At 41.6% G+C, this 14,835-nt stretch overlaps 1 protein-coding gene across 1 annotated transcript; it reads left to right on the forward strand.

Annotated features, from left to right (window-relative positions):
• Positions 1-189: 189 nt before the first annotated feature.
• Positions 190-14,820, forward strand: LOC147206260 (pyruvate kinase PKM-like). The gene is made up of 11 exons (XM_086108895.1): positions 190-318; positions 2,368-2,535; positions 2,643-2,734; positions 6,789-6,920; positions 7,032-7,218; positions 8,737-9,007; positions 9,746-9,896; positions 9,976-10,128; positions 10,324-10,490; positions 12,318-12,499; positions 14,342-14,820. The coding sequence occupies exons 2-11, from the start codon at positions 2,391-2,393 to the stop codon at positions 14,446-14,448; spliced, it is 1,587 nt and encodes a 528-aa protein (XP_085965021.1). The 5' UTR covers positions 190-318; positions 2,368-2,390; the 3' UTR covers positions 14,449-14,820.
• The last annotated feature ends 15 nt before the right edge of the window (positions 14,821-14,835 follow it).

Here is a 14,835-nt window from a genome sequence, read left to right on the forward strand (position 1 = left end):
TACAGTATTTTTTGGTTAAAAATTGTAAATAAATGATATGAATAATCTTATCATTTGGGAATTTTGAAACAGAAGTGAATTGAAATACTCCTCTTGTGCGAGTATGCTAAGACATAAAATTGGCAATAGTTTGTGTGTGCGTTTGCATGTCTACTCGGAACGGTGGAGTGATTCTGACCAACCAGACGAACAACACCTCTGTAGCGCATTTCATTCTCTTGGTGGCAGGAAAGTAGTTCCGGTCAACCAAGGAGCATAAAACCAGCCGCCGCTGTCAGTCGAGTGGCGCTTTGGTTCCCTGCAAAGTTCATCTCGAAGGTGAGTGCACATACAAAGTGTGTGTGTAGGACAAACAGTTCAACGTTTTGCTCATAGTCTGCGAAAAAAAAAATCATCATCATTAACTCTCCCAAACTTTCTTGTAATTTATCTACACAATGGACTATATTTTTCTCCTTCATGTTCCATTTTGGTACTTATTGGTACTAATCTCTAATTTCATAAACATTTTGTTTATTATACGGACATTTGGCACCACTACGTTTTAAATGATATTCATTTTAACTTTGTAAAAAAAAAAAAATCAATTCGCTCCTGCTTCAATTTTGCTTTAATTGTATGCATTTTACATACGTTACGTTGCTCCGAGGTACATTTTGCTTTATTTAGGTGCATCTAAGTAAATTACAACATCGTAGCAATGTTTAAATTATTTCAGTAATTCAATAAAAAAAGTCAAAAAACATATTGATTGATCAAACATATTCCCAGATCAGTTCCTGTCTAACTTGTCTGTTAAAAAATCATTTTGCTAGTTTCTTATTCAAAACTGCAATTTCTTGAGATGGCGAATTGGGTTTTCTGTTAGCTGTAAATTTAAATATACTAACTGATTAAAACAATACATTTTAATCTGCTGAATGCCTCATTGCAATTTGAAATAAAATTTCCACACTATTCGAATTTATTGAGAAACACCCGTTTAATTACAAGTACACAGTTACAAGTGCACACGAAACGCTACTCCAGCCATTAATATTTACATCTGATTTGATGATATAAGATCAATAAACCTACCATAGTTGACTTTTGCGCAGTGACATTTTGATGATTACATAAATTCAAATGTGTAAAGACAGAAAAATAACCCCATAGTCAACTGTCCAGAAATACTCCTAGATGGTTATTTTTGGCCAGTGCTGGGAGTGAGAATGGGGTCCGAGCACGCTTGGTGTTTCCAAGCACTGACTTGGTTCATCATGCCTCGAGGATACGCCAACAGTCGTGAAGTCTGGCTCCTCAACAGTACGAGGCAGAGTCCCCTTTGTGACCGTGCTTCAACCTTGTGTCAAAAGTGACCTGATCCTCCTCTTCTTCAGCTCCACATGAACTCGCAGTGGAATGTGGAGAGTGCAGCCAGGCAGGCGCTTTGCTGTCCTTGTTGCTTTACGCACATGAGATGTTTAATCAGCTCGCACGAAAACTTGTCTCACTGGGCATCGGTCCACCTCGGCCATTGATTTCTTTTGTTTTTTTTTTCCTTTTCTATTGCTTACTATTTTCACATGACTATAAGTGTAAATATAGACCCTGCTGAGATTTTCTTGCATGTTATTGGCAAGCATCTCTTTGTCAGGAACCATATTTGGGAACATTTAAAATGGCATCACCCTAAGGCAGCAGATTAGTAGACTATGATTTATTTGAGCCAATCAGCAAAGAAAAATAAAATAAAATCCTAAAAATGTGATGCCCTACTGTCAGGCAGAATCCTCGCATCTCCAATGGATGGATGGATGGCTTATCAAGACCACATTGTTACAATTGAAAATCTAAGACAAGATGAAGACTTACATCAACTTCGCAGGCTCTCTTTCAAAGGTCTAAGAGCCATGAGTGACAAAACAAAACAAAAACAACTGGCTAAGAAAGTCGATTTATTTCATATTTTATCACTCCAAACCTTGACGTGATAGAGAAACACGGAGATCAAAAATTTGTCCAAAAAGGTGTCACACCTAATTCAACAAAAAATTGTGTTCCCCAATGTAATTTATAAAAATAACAGACCACACGAGGAGTAAGTATAAAATTGACCATATTTGTACATACGGTGCAGGATGAGGTTTCCACGCAATAGCGACGACATCAGAGCAAGTGGTTTTCATAGGGTTACCATAGTAACCAAGTATTTAGATTGGCACTGTCAAAGCGGAATTAATTTAAAAGGATGTTTGATTATTGCGGTTGAAGTAAACTACATTAGCACTGGAATCTACTTTCAGGAGGTCTCCAATTGGACTAAAATGAATGCCTGTCATTGTTATCAATGAGAAATCAATCACTTCCTCTGACCTCTTTCTGCAGTCGTAATCCCGAAGGCACCAATCATGTCGAAGTCTAAGGAGTCCTCCGTCATCCACACCCAGCAGCTGCACGCCGCCATGGCCGACACCTTCATCGAGCACATGTGCCTGCTGGACATCGACTCGGAACCCGCTGTGTCCCGCAACACTGGCATCATCTGCACAATCGGTCAGAAATACACGCAGACACAAATGCCAAGTCCATGAAAGTCAGTTCGAGTGACCCCACTTGATGTCTTTGACTTTGATATCGCTTGTAAAAATGTTATCGTGCAGGGCCTGCCTCTCGGTCTGTGGCAATGGCCAAGGAGATGATCAAGGCCGGGATGAACATTGCAAGAATGAATTTCTCGCATGGCACACATGAAGTGAGTGCATTGGGGTTTGTGTAGGGTGTTCTCGGGGTTGGCGACATAACCTGTATGTGTACTTCAGGGGAAAGGCGCCGTCGTCTACCGCTAATTTACATTACACAGTTGTAAAGTTATTATTACAGTAAATATCCATCCATCCATTTTCCGATCCGCTTTGTCTGCACAAGGGTCGCGAGGCGTGCTGGAGCCTATCCCAGCTGTCTTCAGGCAGTAGGCGGGGGACACCCTGAACCGGTTGCCAGCCAATCGCAGGGCGCACAGAGACGAACAACCACCCGCGCTCACACTCACACCGAGGGACAATTAGGAGTGTTCAATCAGCCTGTCATGCATGTTTTTGGAATGTGAGAGGAAACCGGAGTACCCGGAGAAAACCCAAGCAGACCCGGGGAGAACATGCAAACTCCACACAGGAAGGTGGGAACCGGGATCGAACCCATGACCTCTGCACTGTGAGGTCAACGCACTAACCCTTACATTAAATATTTGCATTAAAAACACTTACAGGCCGTAATTAGAAAAGTATCAAATGAAAAACAGTAAGTATGGAAGTAATTGAGACATACTTGTCCCCCATGAGGCAAACTCAGTGGCGGATTTACCGTTAGGCAAGCAAAGGCATTTACCTGGGGAAATTCATAAAAACTAAATGTTTTCTTTGATTAAAAGAAATGATTGTTTCAGTCTTATTTCACAAACTCAAAAACATCAAAATGATTCATCTATCAATCATCGTCGCCCTCATCCCCTCCCTTCTGATTGCAATGGATTATTCCATCTTCTTACTGAGCATGTGCAGACTTGAGTCAGGAAGACGGAAACTTGTCGGTACGTCGTGCGGACGTTAAAGCAATGATCCCAGTGGAGCGGCGAGAAGTTGAAGTTAAGAAGAAAACAAACCCATTTTTATCGAAGCTACCAAAAGTTTCAACCTTTGTCACGATGACACCGATTGTGCATGACCCACAATAGCGAGAGCTGGATGCTCTTGCAGCAGCGTCACACGAAGGGGAAAATGACCCGAGTGACGCTTTTTCCATTACGATGTCAGTATTGAAGCGGGCTTTGCGTATGAAAACCTAAAAAGTCTTATCAATTACAGTGAAAGGATCGATGAGGCATTTGAATCACATAATAAAAAAAAACACAATAATATCGTTGAACTATTTCAAGAAAAAAAAAATCTTGGCAGAGTTAATTGTTGCTAGGCAGAATTTGTAGCCCGTGGAACAAAATGTCAGCCTCGTCCGCAAGACTGATTGACTGACTAACTAACCATCCAAAAACATATCGGTACAGTGCATTTATTTTGCAATGGACGCAGAGTGTAAGAAATACGCTCCATGTTATGGCGCGGCAGCAGCGCGCGCTCACCCTATGGGAGCGACTGAAAGTGACTTTACCCTTTACAGTCGGCAGAAGTCATGATCGTCATGTGACCTGTCACAGCCTGTAATAGGATCGAGTTGCTTGTACTCCATCTGTGTGGCAGCTAGTGATTTGGCATGAATGTTGCAACGAGGCCAGTGAGTTGGCAAAAAAAAAAAAAAAAAAAAACACGTCCCCCGTTGACCCATCACCTTTCACAAAGGTCATACTTCTTTGCATTCACTGTCACCTGAGTGGACTAGGTGCAGTAAGAACCTTCACGTGGTACTCTTTAAAAGTTAAACAAAGGGTAACGTGGAGAAAAAAAATATCATGGTTTGTGCAATGTATCATTTAGTCGAAGAAAGAAGGACGGCCAAATTAATAAAAACTTGCATGCTTACAGCCAGGATGGCTCCTGCTAAGACGTTTAAATATCTCCTTAGGCGAGGTCATATGTCACATGAACAGTTCTCTTGCTCATGCGACTGTGCACCCCCCCCCCCCCACACGCAACTTTGTCTTACATCAAAGTGATGATACGATATCAGCAGGAGAGTCAGGAACAAGGTCTCTCTTCTTGGCCTCGCACTAAAACAAAAACAAAAATTAGCGGTTGCAATTGACAGACTGTAAAATATATTGTATGAGTGTAAAGGCATTTGTTTTTCTCACAGGTCTTCCTAATGTTGTGGCTTGTTAGTGTACAGTTTGTGGTTGTAGTCGGAGAAACATGAAAGCAAAGTGGATGCACGAATTGTTTTGGGAAGGACAAAATGAAATTGACCTCGGCCTGGTCACTTGTCAGTGCAGCTATTAATAGTTGGAGATCCAGAGAGTTTATATGGAGGCATGTGGGGTGTGTGGCCCCACTGGAAGTAACCTTGACGTTATTCTCTTCATTTGTCGTCTTCCTCTCCTCAGTATTTTCAACATACTGCACCACTGAGAACACATCGTGTCAGCACATTCCTCATAGGATAAGTCGTTAACATTTTAATAACAGAATAGGTTATTTAGACGAGCTCTTGCAACTTCTCTAACAGTTGCGCAAATTACGTTGATGCCCGCTGAGCATCCAATTGTACACACACACACACATGTACACAAACCTTGGAGGAAATATTCTTCTAACACCTCAAGCAGCTGTTTTGGGACAGTGAACCTGAACTGCGTCACGAGCTAAAATTGGTGTCGCAGTTGTCGTTCTGGATTTACACCTCTTCGCAGCTTGTAACAAGAAAGCGACACACTGTCCATGGTTATCTAGATTCCGTTTGTTAAAGTGCAGAATTAGACACCAATATATTGTCATACTACAGTAAATACAATTTACTTATTGGTTGACAATCTAATATTTCAAAAACATCGGAGAATTGGGCCTTTGCTGATAATAAAAATATGTAAAACTTTGCCTGGTTATGTGAGCTTTCACGGTATTTTACTGAGCAGCCATGACAGTGATGCATGCTTCACGTTCCCATACTGCAAAGTTCCTTTTATCATTCTAAGGCAGTCATCATCATATTCTATTTGCCATCACTTGCACCCTTTGGTGGTGGCATTTGGAATTTGTATGAGAGGGATAGGCAACGTAAATGCTGGAGGGAGGGGGCCACAATTTTTCATCTGGGCTACTTCCTAACCGGATGTATGAATTCCACTTTAAATATGGACAAAATACGTACGTGTGCAAAATACGTGTCGGGATATTTCATTTTTTATAAGACAGTTTTCAATACATGTATAAAAGATCCACTATCCTAACCCAACAACCAAGGGTTTGAAGTAAACAACAAAAAATAACCACACACACACTGTAAATTTTTCTCAGTGCAAATGACCCTCTTGCTTAAAAAAAAAATTACCATTCAAGAAGGGCACAAAACTGCTAAACAAGTAACCAACATAAAAATCCAAGAAGTCAATTTGTACATGTTTTCACAAAAAATCAACTCAGTGAAAATTTTAAAATCATTGACGTACTGTTTATCACTTCACATCCAACCAAAAATGATTAGACCTACTCAGGTTGGAGTTTTGGGAAGTATAAGACACAGTGTGAATGCATCTAAGGCATGTCTGACCTCTAGCGGTCATTGGTAACATTACAACTTAAAACTATAGTCGACTCTTGCATATTCACATTTTTTGAATAATTTTGAGTGTTTGTAAAGAAAAAAAAGCGGGGGGGGGGGACTCAGGGTGTGGTCCACAGGCCACCAGCTGCCCATTCCTGAGGCATAACATGCAGAGACGATGAAAAACTCACCTTAACGCAGTTTCATTTCTGGAGGACTTTAAAAACAAAAGGAGCTGAAATAAAGCGATGTACATAAATATAAAACTTAACAAAACACAGGACAGTTAAGCATAATATAATTTAAAAACGAGACACTTACAAAACCGGCTGACTCCAAAGTATCGTGTGACACAAAAATCCAGTCAAGATGTGATGAAGTCATCGATTACTTTTTTTTAAAGTGCTGCTGCGTAAGAAAACGATTCACCCTTTCCACCTGCCTGAGGTGAAAAAAGATTGATCTACCCCATCAATTAGTCAAATCACTGTTCAATTCAAAGCTCCCCCAAAAAGAGAAACACCTTTTAAAAGAGCAGTTTGTGGTACGAAAATGAATTTTGTTTCATCGGTTTTCCTTGTTTTCAACTTATGTCCCAGTACCATGCCGAGACCATCAAGAATGTCCGTGAAGCAACTGAAAGCTTTGGAGCAGGCTCACTCAGCTATAGGCCAGTGGCCATCGCTTTGGACACCAAGGGACCAGAAATCAGGACAGGGCTCATCAGGGGTGTAAGTTTTTCTTGCTAAAGAATCACCACAGCCATCAGTGTACCGGCATTGGATTTGCACAAATGACACGAGAATGAAGGTCATCAATGTGCTCTTGTTCTTGTTGCTCAGAGTGGCACCGCTGAGGTCGAGCTGAAGAAAGGCGACACCATCAAGCTGACTCTTGATGACAGTTACAAGGAGAACTGTGATGAGGAGATACTGTGGCTCGACTACAAAAACATCACCAAGGTCGTTCAGAGCGGAAGCCACATCTACGTCGATGACGGGCTGATTTCCCTCAAGGTCACAGAAATCGGTAAGAGCCAGGGTTAAAATAGTTTAAGATTTGCTCTTAAACTATTTCAGGTAGGTCATTTTGATTTCATTTTTCAAATTTCAATTATTTCAAGTTGTTTTTTTTGAATGGTTAATTAGTTTTTATTTGGTCAAAATTATTTTACTTTTAGATTTATTTAGTTTTAGCATTGGTTTTTGGTTTTTGTATGTTTTGTATGTATTTTTTGAGAACAAAATTTTAAAAAAGTCACTCAGTATTGTGTAATAGAGCAACAAACTACAATTCCCAACCAACAACCATACAATAACACATAAATTGTAGAAATTGATTGACGATGACGAAAATGAAGGTCATTTTTGCTACAATTATAGTGTGGTCGTTCTATAAACATCCATCAATCTGCTTTCTAATCTGCATATCTTCATGAGGGGCGCGGGCGTGCTGGAGCCTATCCCAGCCGTCTTCGGGCTGTAGGCGGGGGACACCCCGAAATGGTTGCCAGCCAATCGCAGGGTACACATAGACAAACAACCATTCGCGATCACAATCACACCTAGGGACACTTTAGAGCAGGGTGGTCAAACTCATTTCACATTTTGGGCCGCGTACAGCCTCGGTAGATGTAAAGTGGGCTGTAGACCATTAAAATGATACCATATTCTGCTATAAATAACCAAAATATCATGTCTTTCTTTTGTTTTTGGTATAGTGAAGCACAAGAACATTAGAAAAACGTTACAAAACATGTAATGAAACACCTTAGATTTCGTTAGACAAATGTGTGATTTACTTTTATCATTCACATATATGCATTCCAACTGATCCCACTGATTGTACAAAACTTTAACAAGTAATTGTTATTGAAAAATATATTAATGCATTTTAAGATTAAACGAAATTTATAAAGAAAGGAATTTTTAAACCATTTACACATGTGCATGTAAAATCTAAATGTAATCCCTGCCTACATTTAACAAACTAAGGGGAAAATCGGATAATAGCGGATAATCCATGAATTGCATCTTATTAAAAATATAAATTCCGTGTCTTTTATGTATTTTTTTTTACTTTTAAATTATCCTGCGGGCCTGACCGAACCTCGCCGGGGGGCCCGGTTCCGGCCCGCGGGCCGCATATTTGACACCCCTGCTTTAGAGCGTATTACATACGCCTGCCGTGCATGTTTTTGGAATGTGGGAGGAAACCGAAGTCCCCAGAGAAAACCCATGCAGGCACGGGGAGAACATGCAAACGCCACACAGGAAGGCCGGAGCCAGAATTGAACCCAGTCGATGTGCTAACCAGTCGACCACGGTATTTTGCTAGTTTTCTTCAACTGTAATAACCTTGGTAGGACCAAAGATTAGTTTGAGGGACTGACTTTCTTATCAAGGTACTGTACCAGCAGAGATGAGAAGCAATCAATCTATCTTTACTTAGTTTCTACTCCTTACTTATTTCACAGAAGACAACATGCTGCGACATAAATAGTGTAAGGTAAACATCGGTTTACTGAGTGAAGTCTTTGCATCGAAGGTCACGACTACCTGATGTGCGAGATTGAAAACGGTGGAATGTTGGGCAGCAAGAAAGGCGTCAACCTGCCCGGCGCTGCCGTCGACCTCCCTGCCCTGTCCGAGAAAGACCTTGACGACCTGAAGTTTGGTGTGGAGCAGGGCGTCGACATGGTCTTTGCCTCGTTCATCCGCAAGGCCGCCGACGTTCATGCCGTCAGGAAAGCCCTGGGCGAGAAAGGCAAGGACATCAAAATCATCAGCAAGCTGGAGAACCACGAGGGAGTGCGCAGGTAAATTGATACCTTGACATCTGGTGCTCAAATATATGAAGCTGTTCGACCACGAGAACGCAAACACTTGATACATTGAAGAAATGTTTGTGATGAAAGCAGAAGAGTTAATGCTTCATGAACTAGATTAAAAACAAACACTGCTTGCATCTCACACATGACTGTTTACTATCACGTGTGAAATGGCGGTGACGTCTGCGATCCTGATGTGCCGACATTGTACGCTGATTTTCAGGAGCAAAAATCACATTAAGCACATACAATAAATATTATAATTGCAACTATTTTGCAATGTTAAGTGAAGTAGTACTTTTTAATTCAAGGTGACAAATGATTTTTGGTTTCCGGGTGGATGATTCAAACGTGACTTGAATTTCATGAATATGATGACTCAAATAGACACAGAAATATTTCTTTGAATGCGTCTTTTTTCATTGTTCAAAAGGTTTCCCTTACATGCACAAATTACATTTTGTGCTGGCTATCTGGAGTAGTTCATTGCTTTCATAAATCCGACATATATGGATTTTTTAAAAAAAACAGAAAAAAACAATATATAGTTTTATCCTCACTTTTGATGTCAAAACGGTTTTGTGGTACCCAATGTTTTTTTTTGTCCCGGATAGACGGTCGAAATGGCCCTTCCTTAACCTTATATGTCTGCCTTTCATCCTAATTTGTAAATCAACTGGAATAATCCGCAGCTTCCCAACGAGACTTTTCAATGTTCAATTGCAGATTCGATGAGATCCTGGAGGCCAGCGACGGTATCATGGTCGCCCGCGGAGATCTAGGTATTGAAATCCCAACGGAAAAGGTGTTCATCGCCCAGAAGATGATGACCGGCAGGTGCAACAGGGTGGGCAAGCCCATCGTCTGCGCCACGCAGGTCTGTCAGCGCGGCGGTGAGAGCTGTCTCTCTCCTTTTTGTTGGGTTCGTGATATGACATGTTGTTGTTGGCCTTCAGATGCTGGAGAGCATGACCAAGAAGCCTCGTCCGACCCGAGCCGAGGCCAGCGACGTCGCCAATGCCGTGCTGGACGGCAATGACTGCATCATGCTGAGCGGGGAAACGGCCAAGGGGGACTACCCCCTGGAGGCAGTCCGCACACAGCATCAGGTGAGGGGTCATCGGGGCCTATAAGGGTCGGGACTATGATTCCCAACCAGCGTGCCATGAGGCATGGCTCAATATTAGGTACTGACGGTGTGATAATGGTCAGCAAAAATATCGTGATAAGAGTTCAAATTGAATTGGTGTGAGAGAAAATGTTTTTCTCCCACTTCTCGCAACCACCCCCATCCCCATGTTCAGATCGCCCGTGAAGCCGAGGCCGCCATGTTCCACAGGCAGATGTTCGAAGAGCTGCGTCGCACCTCCCACCTGACCCGCGACCCCACGGAAACCGTCGCCATCGGTACAGTGGAGGCGTCCTTCAAGTGCTGCGCCAGCGCCATTATTGTGCTCACCAAAACCGGCAGGTCAGAATCGTACCTACCCCATCCGTCCGTGCCTCCCACAGCAAAGCCCCCCCCCCAGCCCCTGGCTCGAGTGGAGTGAGCCACTTCTGACCTTTTGGGAGCTGAACCCTGACATTTTAAACGATAATTTTAACTCCCTGTTCATTCCTCGCACGAAGGAGTTCATCCTCAAAAAAGCATGTGATACAGGCAGCTGTTTTTTCATGGGTAGTGAAGTGCTTATGATTGATAGAACATCACACATCAGCATTTCTTACTACCATTTACAGTTGCTGGAGAACTAGTTGGGCAGGTACAATGTCAACTGTTTTGAATATATTCCCCCCCCCCATACACTCTATGTAGTTGACTTACAAATTAAAGCAATACATACAAACATTATCTCAGGATGAGAAAGATAATGAGGTGAATTAAAGAGGACAAAAAGAGAGAGAGTAAAAAAAACTGTTAAATTGCTCATACGTTGAAGAAAGTCTTTTAGCCATTTTTTCTGGATCGTCCACCACTTTTTCCCCCACGCCGCCAACATTTCCAGTTGCATTTCTATGGCCCTCATCAACGTGCTCCACTACACATGCAAGATCATGTTGTGTTGAGGCCCTCTCATCTCCGCAGAGCTTTATCGCATTTTTTTCCTTCATTGTTTCACTTTGCAACTTTTCAATTTGATTCAGCCTCACTGCTGTCAGCAAGTTGTTCCCAGATGTCAGCGTGCCCCGAAAAGCTCCAAATGCCTCCTGTCCACTTCCTGGCCAGTGATGAAATGCTGACTGACAAATAGCGCCTCGCTTTTTAGGAGCGTGTAGCGGCGACAGAGAAAATACTTTGATTACTCGTCAACATGAAAACAACAGTCAAACCCAAAAGGGATGTTGAATTTATAGTAGCTATTCTACATTCAGTACAAATGTTCTCATGTGAATGAGAAAACAAATTTATCACTCACAAATGTAGGACAATGAGCACTAGTTTTCCAATTTTTTCCACCAAATGCCAGCTCAAACAATATTTACCATATGGCCAACTTTAAAATACATTTAGCATAGTTGGCCTCAGTCTTCAAAAACAAGTCAGAGGGGGGTTTTTTTCCCTTAAAAATTGTATTTAACATTGTTGGAGGCCATCCAAACATTATGCATTGTTTGAACATAAACACTGCACTAAAATACAGGAAAATAAAAATACTGTACTTGCATGACGTTACAGTTAAAAGATATTTGCACATTGGGGTTCAATAAAAATGAGATTGAAGATTGAATGCAAATGTATATAATAGTAGTTAAATACCATACAACTGAAATTAAAATATTTACTGGACTGGATAGGAAAAAAAAGTAGTGACATTAAACACAATTTGAACATTAAATTCCCGGTGGGCATCTGATGTCAATCCAACATCAAAATGACATCAAAATCCAATATTCAACGTCAAATTGATGTCACATTTCCCGCTGGGCTCATTTTGACAAAATGTAAACGTTGGGGAATATAAACAGGTATGAGATGAATATCTAATTGTTGGACTGTCAAAGACTTATCACTGCTTCTGCTGGGAAAATTGTAATTGAATTGAGTTTGAGGTTGAGGCTCTTTTGAAAGGGTTCAAATTATTCATCTACTTTATTGCAATGATGTTTACTTCTGACAGCCACAATATTCTTCCAGTCACTCAATCGAACCCAACGCCCGTGTATTGCCATGTCTATAAATAATAATTGCCACAGAGGAGGTATATTTCCATATAGAATACTTCCAATCAACTGTTCTTTTTGTAACTACATTTCAAAGTGTTCAAATTTTTTGGGAACTTGGTTTGTGCTCGTGCAGGTCTGCTCACATGCTATCCAGGTACAGGCCCCGTGCACCCATCATCGCCGTGACCCGTTGCGGTCAGGCGGCGCGCCAGGCTCACCTCTACCGCGGTATTTACCCCGTGCTCTACACCAAACCCGCCAACGACGTCTGGGCCGAGGACGTCGACCTGCGAGTCAACTTTGCCCTGGAAGTTGGTGAGTAACAAAGAAGCATGCTTGTAACCGAAACATTTTAATGAAGTAGAGTATAGCAGCGGGGATCTCCAACCTTTTTTTCCCCCACAGACCGGTTTAATCTCAGACAATATTTTCAGGGGCTGGCCCTTAAGGTGTGGCAGATAAATACAACAAAATAATATGATATGACATGAAAACTGTGGTATTTTCTAAACATGATAATAAACACGAATCATGATACGAGGAACGTCCTATGTGGCCGCAACACTCTCTCGTTGCCTTCAAAATAAGATACACCGCAAATACAAAGTGCATTAAAAATAACTCACCATCGCTGCATATTACGCAGAGTGGGCTACGTGCGTGGGAATCTCCCATTGAGATAAATCCGTATTTTAAGTAGGACTATTAAATGTAGCCTTCTCTTTCTTGAAAGTCGTAGGCTCCTCTTCTGTCTCCTGGCTGGGCCTTTTCCCCTTCCCGAAAAAAAACCTTTCAAAGACGTTTGTTTTTTATTCATTTTGCTAGCTCCTGGGTTTCATTTTAGCGGTAACCTATCACGTGACCGAGAAGCGCGTCTGTGTCAAGTGACATACTGCAGACAGATGTAATAGAGAATCCGGTAAATTTTCAAAATAAAACATCTTTCAGATTCCGAAATAAATAAAAAGTAAGTTGTTGGAATTTAAGTTATTTATTCTTTCTGTGCAGCCCAGTACCGGTCCGTGGACTGGCGGTTGGGGACTACTGGAGTAGAGGACAGTGGCACCTAGGGATGGGCAATAGAAATCTTCAATGAGATTATCGTGAAAAGTTGCCATTTTATATTAGAGTATTAAATACTGTCTCAAAACGGAATGGCTATATAGACGACAGTGGAGGAGGAAGTGCATGGAAGTCCTCATTCCTTCCTTTTTTTGTTTTTAACCTCCGTTATGATTGGATGCTGTTGCAGAAGGGCTTGACAAAAAACAAAACAAAACACAACTATACACTGGACCAAAAATTGCATATTCGAGAGACGTGTAGTTGTACCACACGAGAGCCCGCGCCATTAATCAGACGTTGATTTGAATGGACATGACACAATCCTTTCGAGCTTTGTGCTTATGGCATTGCCAAGCTAATTGTCCACGCTTTTCATAACCCTTGATGGGACTGTCACTCCTGCCAAAATGAGGTATGCACGTCGGTACTGTACTTTTGACAAGCAGAGCACAACCCGGTACAGCTTAGTTGTAATTTATTACTACTCTACTATGATTTAAAAAAAAATTAGTACAACCTTATTGATGACTCCTTCTCTTGCCTGTACAGTAATTAGGAATGTGGGTCACACTGCCGTGGCTCTCCTTGGAGAGGGTAAGCCGTGTCGAAAATGGATATGTGGGCATGTGAATATATTATAATGGAATGCAGTATTTAATGAGTAAGACTGCTGTATAAATCAAGTCCACAAAAATCAATGACATCCCCTGGTCTAGACCCTTCATCTGGGCAAGGAAACACTTTGAGAAAACTCATTTAAGGGTAAAAAAAAAGAAAAGAAATGTGTGGGGGGTGGGGCAGGAGAAGCGGCTGTAAAACAGGCCAAAATCCAGATGTCAGGGAATGAGACTTTTTGCATTTTAGGTGTCGTTTAATCACATTAAATAGAAATGCGTCTCAGGTCAAGATTTTAACATTTCTATAGAGGGAGCCTCTTTAACTTCCACGCGTAGGCCACTGCTGAGTACTGGTGGCCAAAAAGCGTTTTAGACCCTGCTGACTTTCGGAGTCACCAAAAGACAAGCATGTTGTGATCATAAGACTTGTTAGTGCTTTGTTAGCGAAATCTGGATGTTGTCGTTACCTGTGCAGGCAAGCACCAGAAGTTCTTCAAGAGTGGTGACGTAGCCCTCGTTGTGACCGGCTGGCGTCCAGGTTCCGGTTACACCAACACCATGAGGGTGGTCCTCGTGCCTTGAGCTCCATCTAAGGACAATATTGATCTGCTCCCTCATGCTGTGTAACTCCTCACATGCAAACATCCTTTTCCTCAACGCAGGCCACTCAGCCGAAAAGATGCCCAATTATTTTTTTCGGTCATGTACAAAATGAATTGTCTAAATTGTGCTGCTGACATTCTTCTGTCATGTGTGATTTCCGAAACAAATCGATCGCCCTAAACACAGCATACCTATTGGTGATTTACTGTAATTGATGGTCCTTCTAGTAACCAACTGTTGCAATGAATCTCACAGGAGTATGGTAAATTGTCCTTTCTATTTGTGAAAAAAAAATCATCTACGGCATAGTGACCAAGATTTATGATAAGAGCTAATAAAAAGAACTCTTGATTTGTGTTTCTTCTC

This window comes from Hippocampus guttulatus, chromosome 4 (assembly GCF_054856545.1).
Source record: "Hippocampus guttulatus isolate MCC_2025c chromosome 4, RoL_Hgut_1.0, whole genome shotgun sequence".
Lineage (NCBI taxonomy): Eukaryota > Metazoa > Chordata > Actinopteri > Syngnathiformes > Syngnathidae > Hippocampus > Hippocampus guttulatus.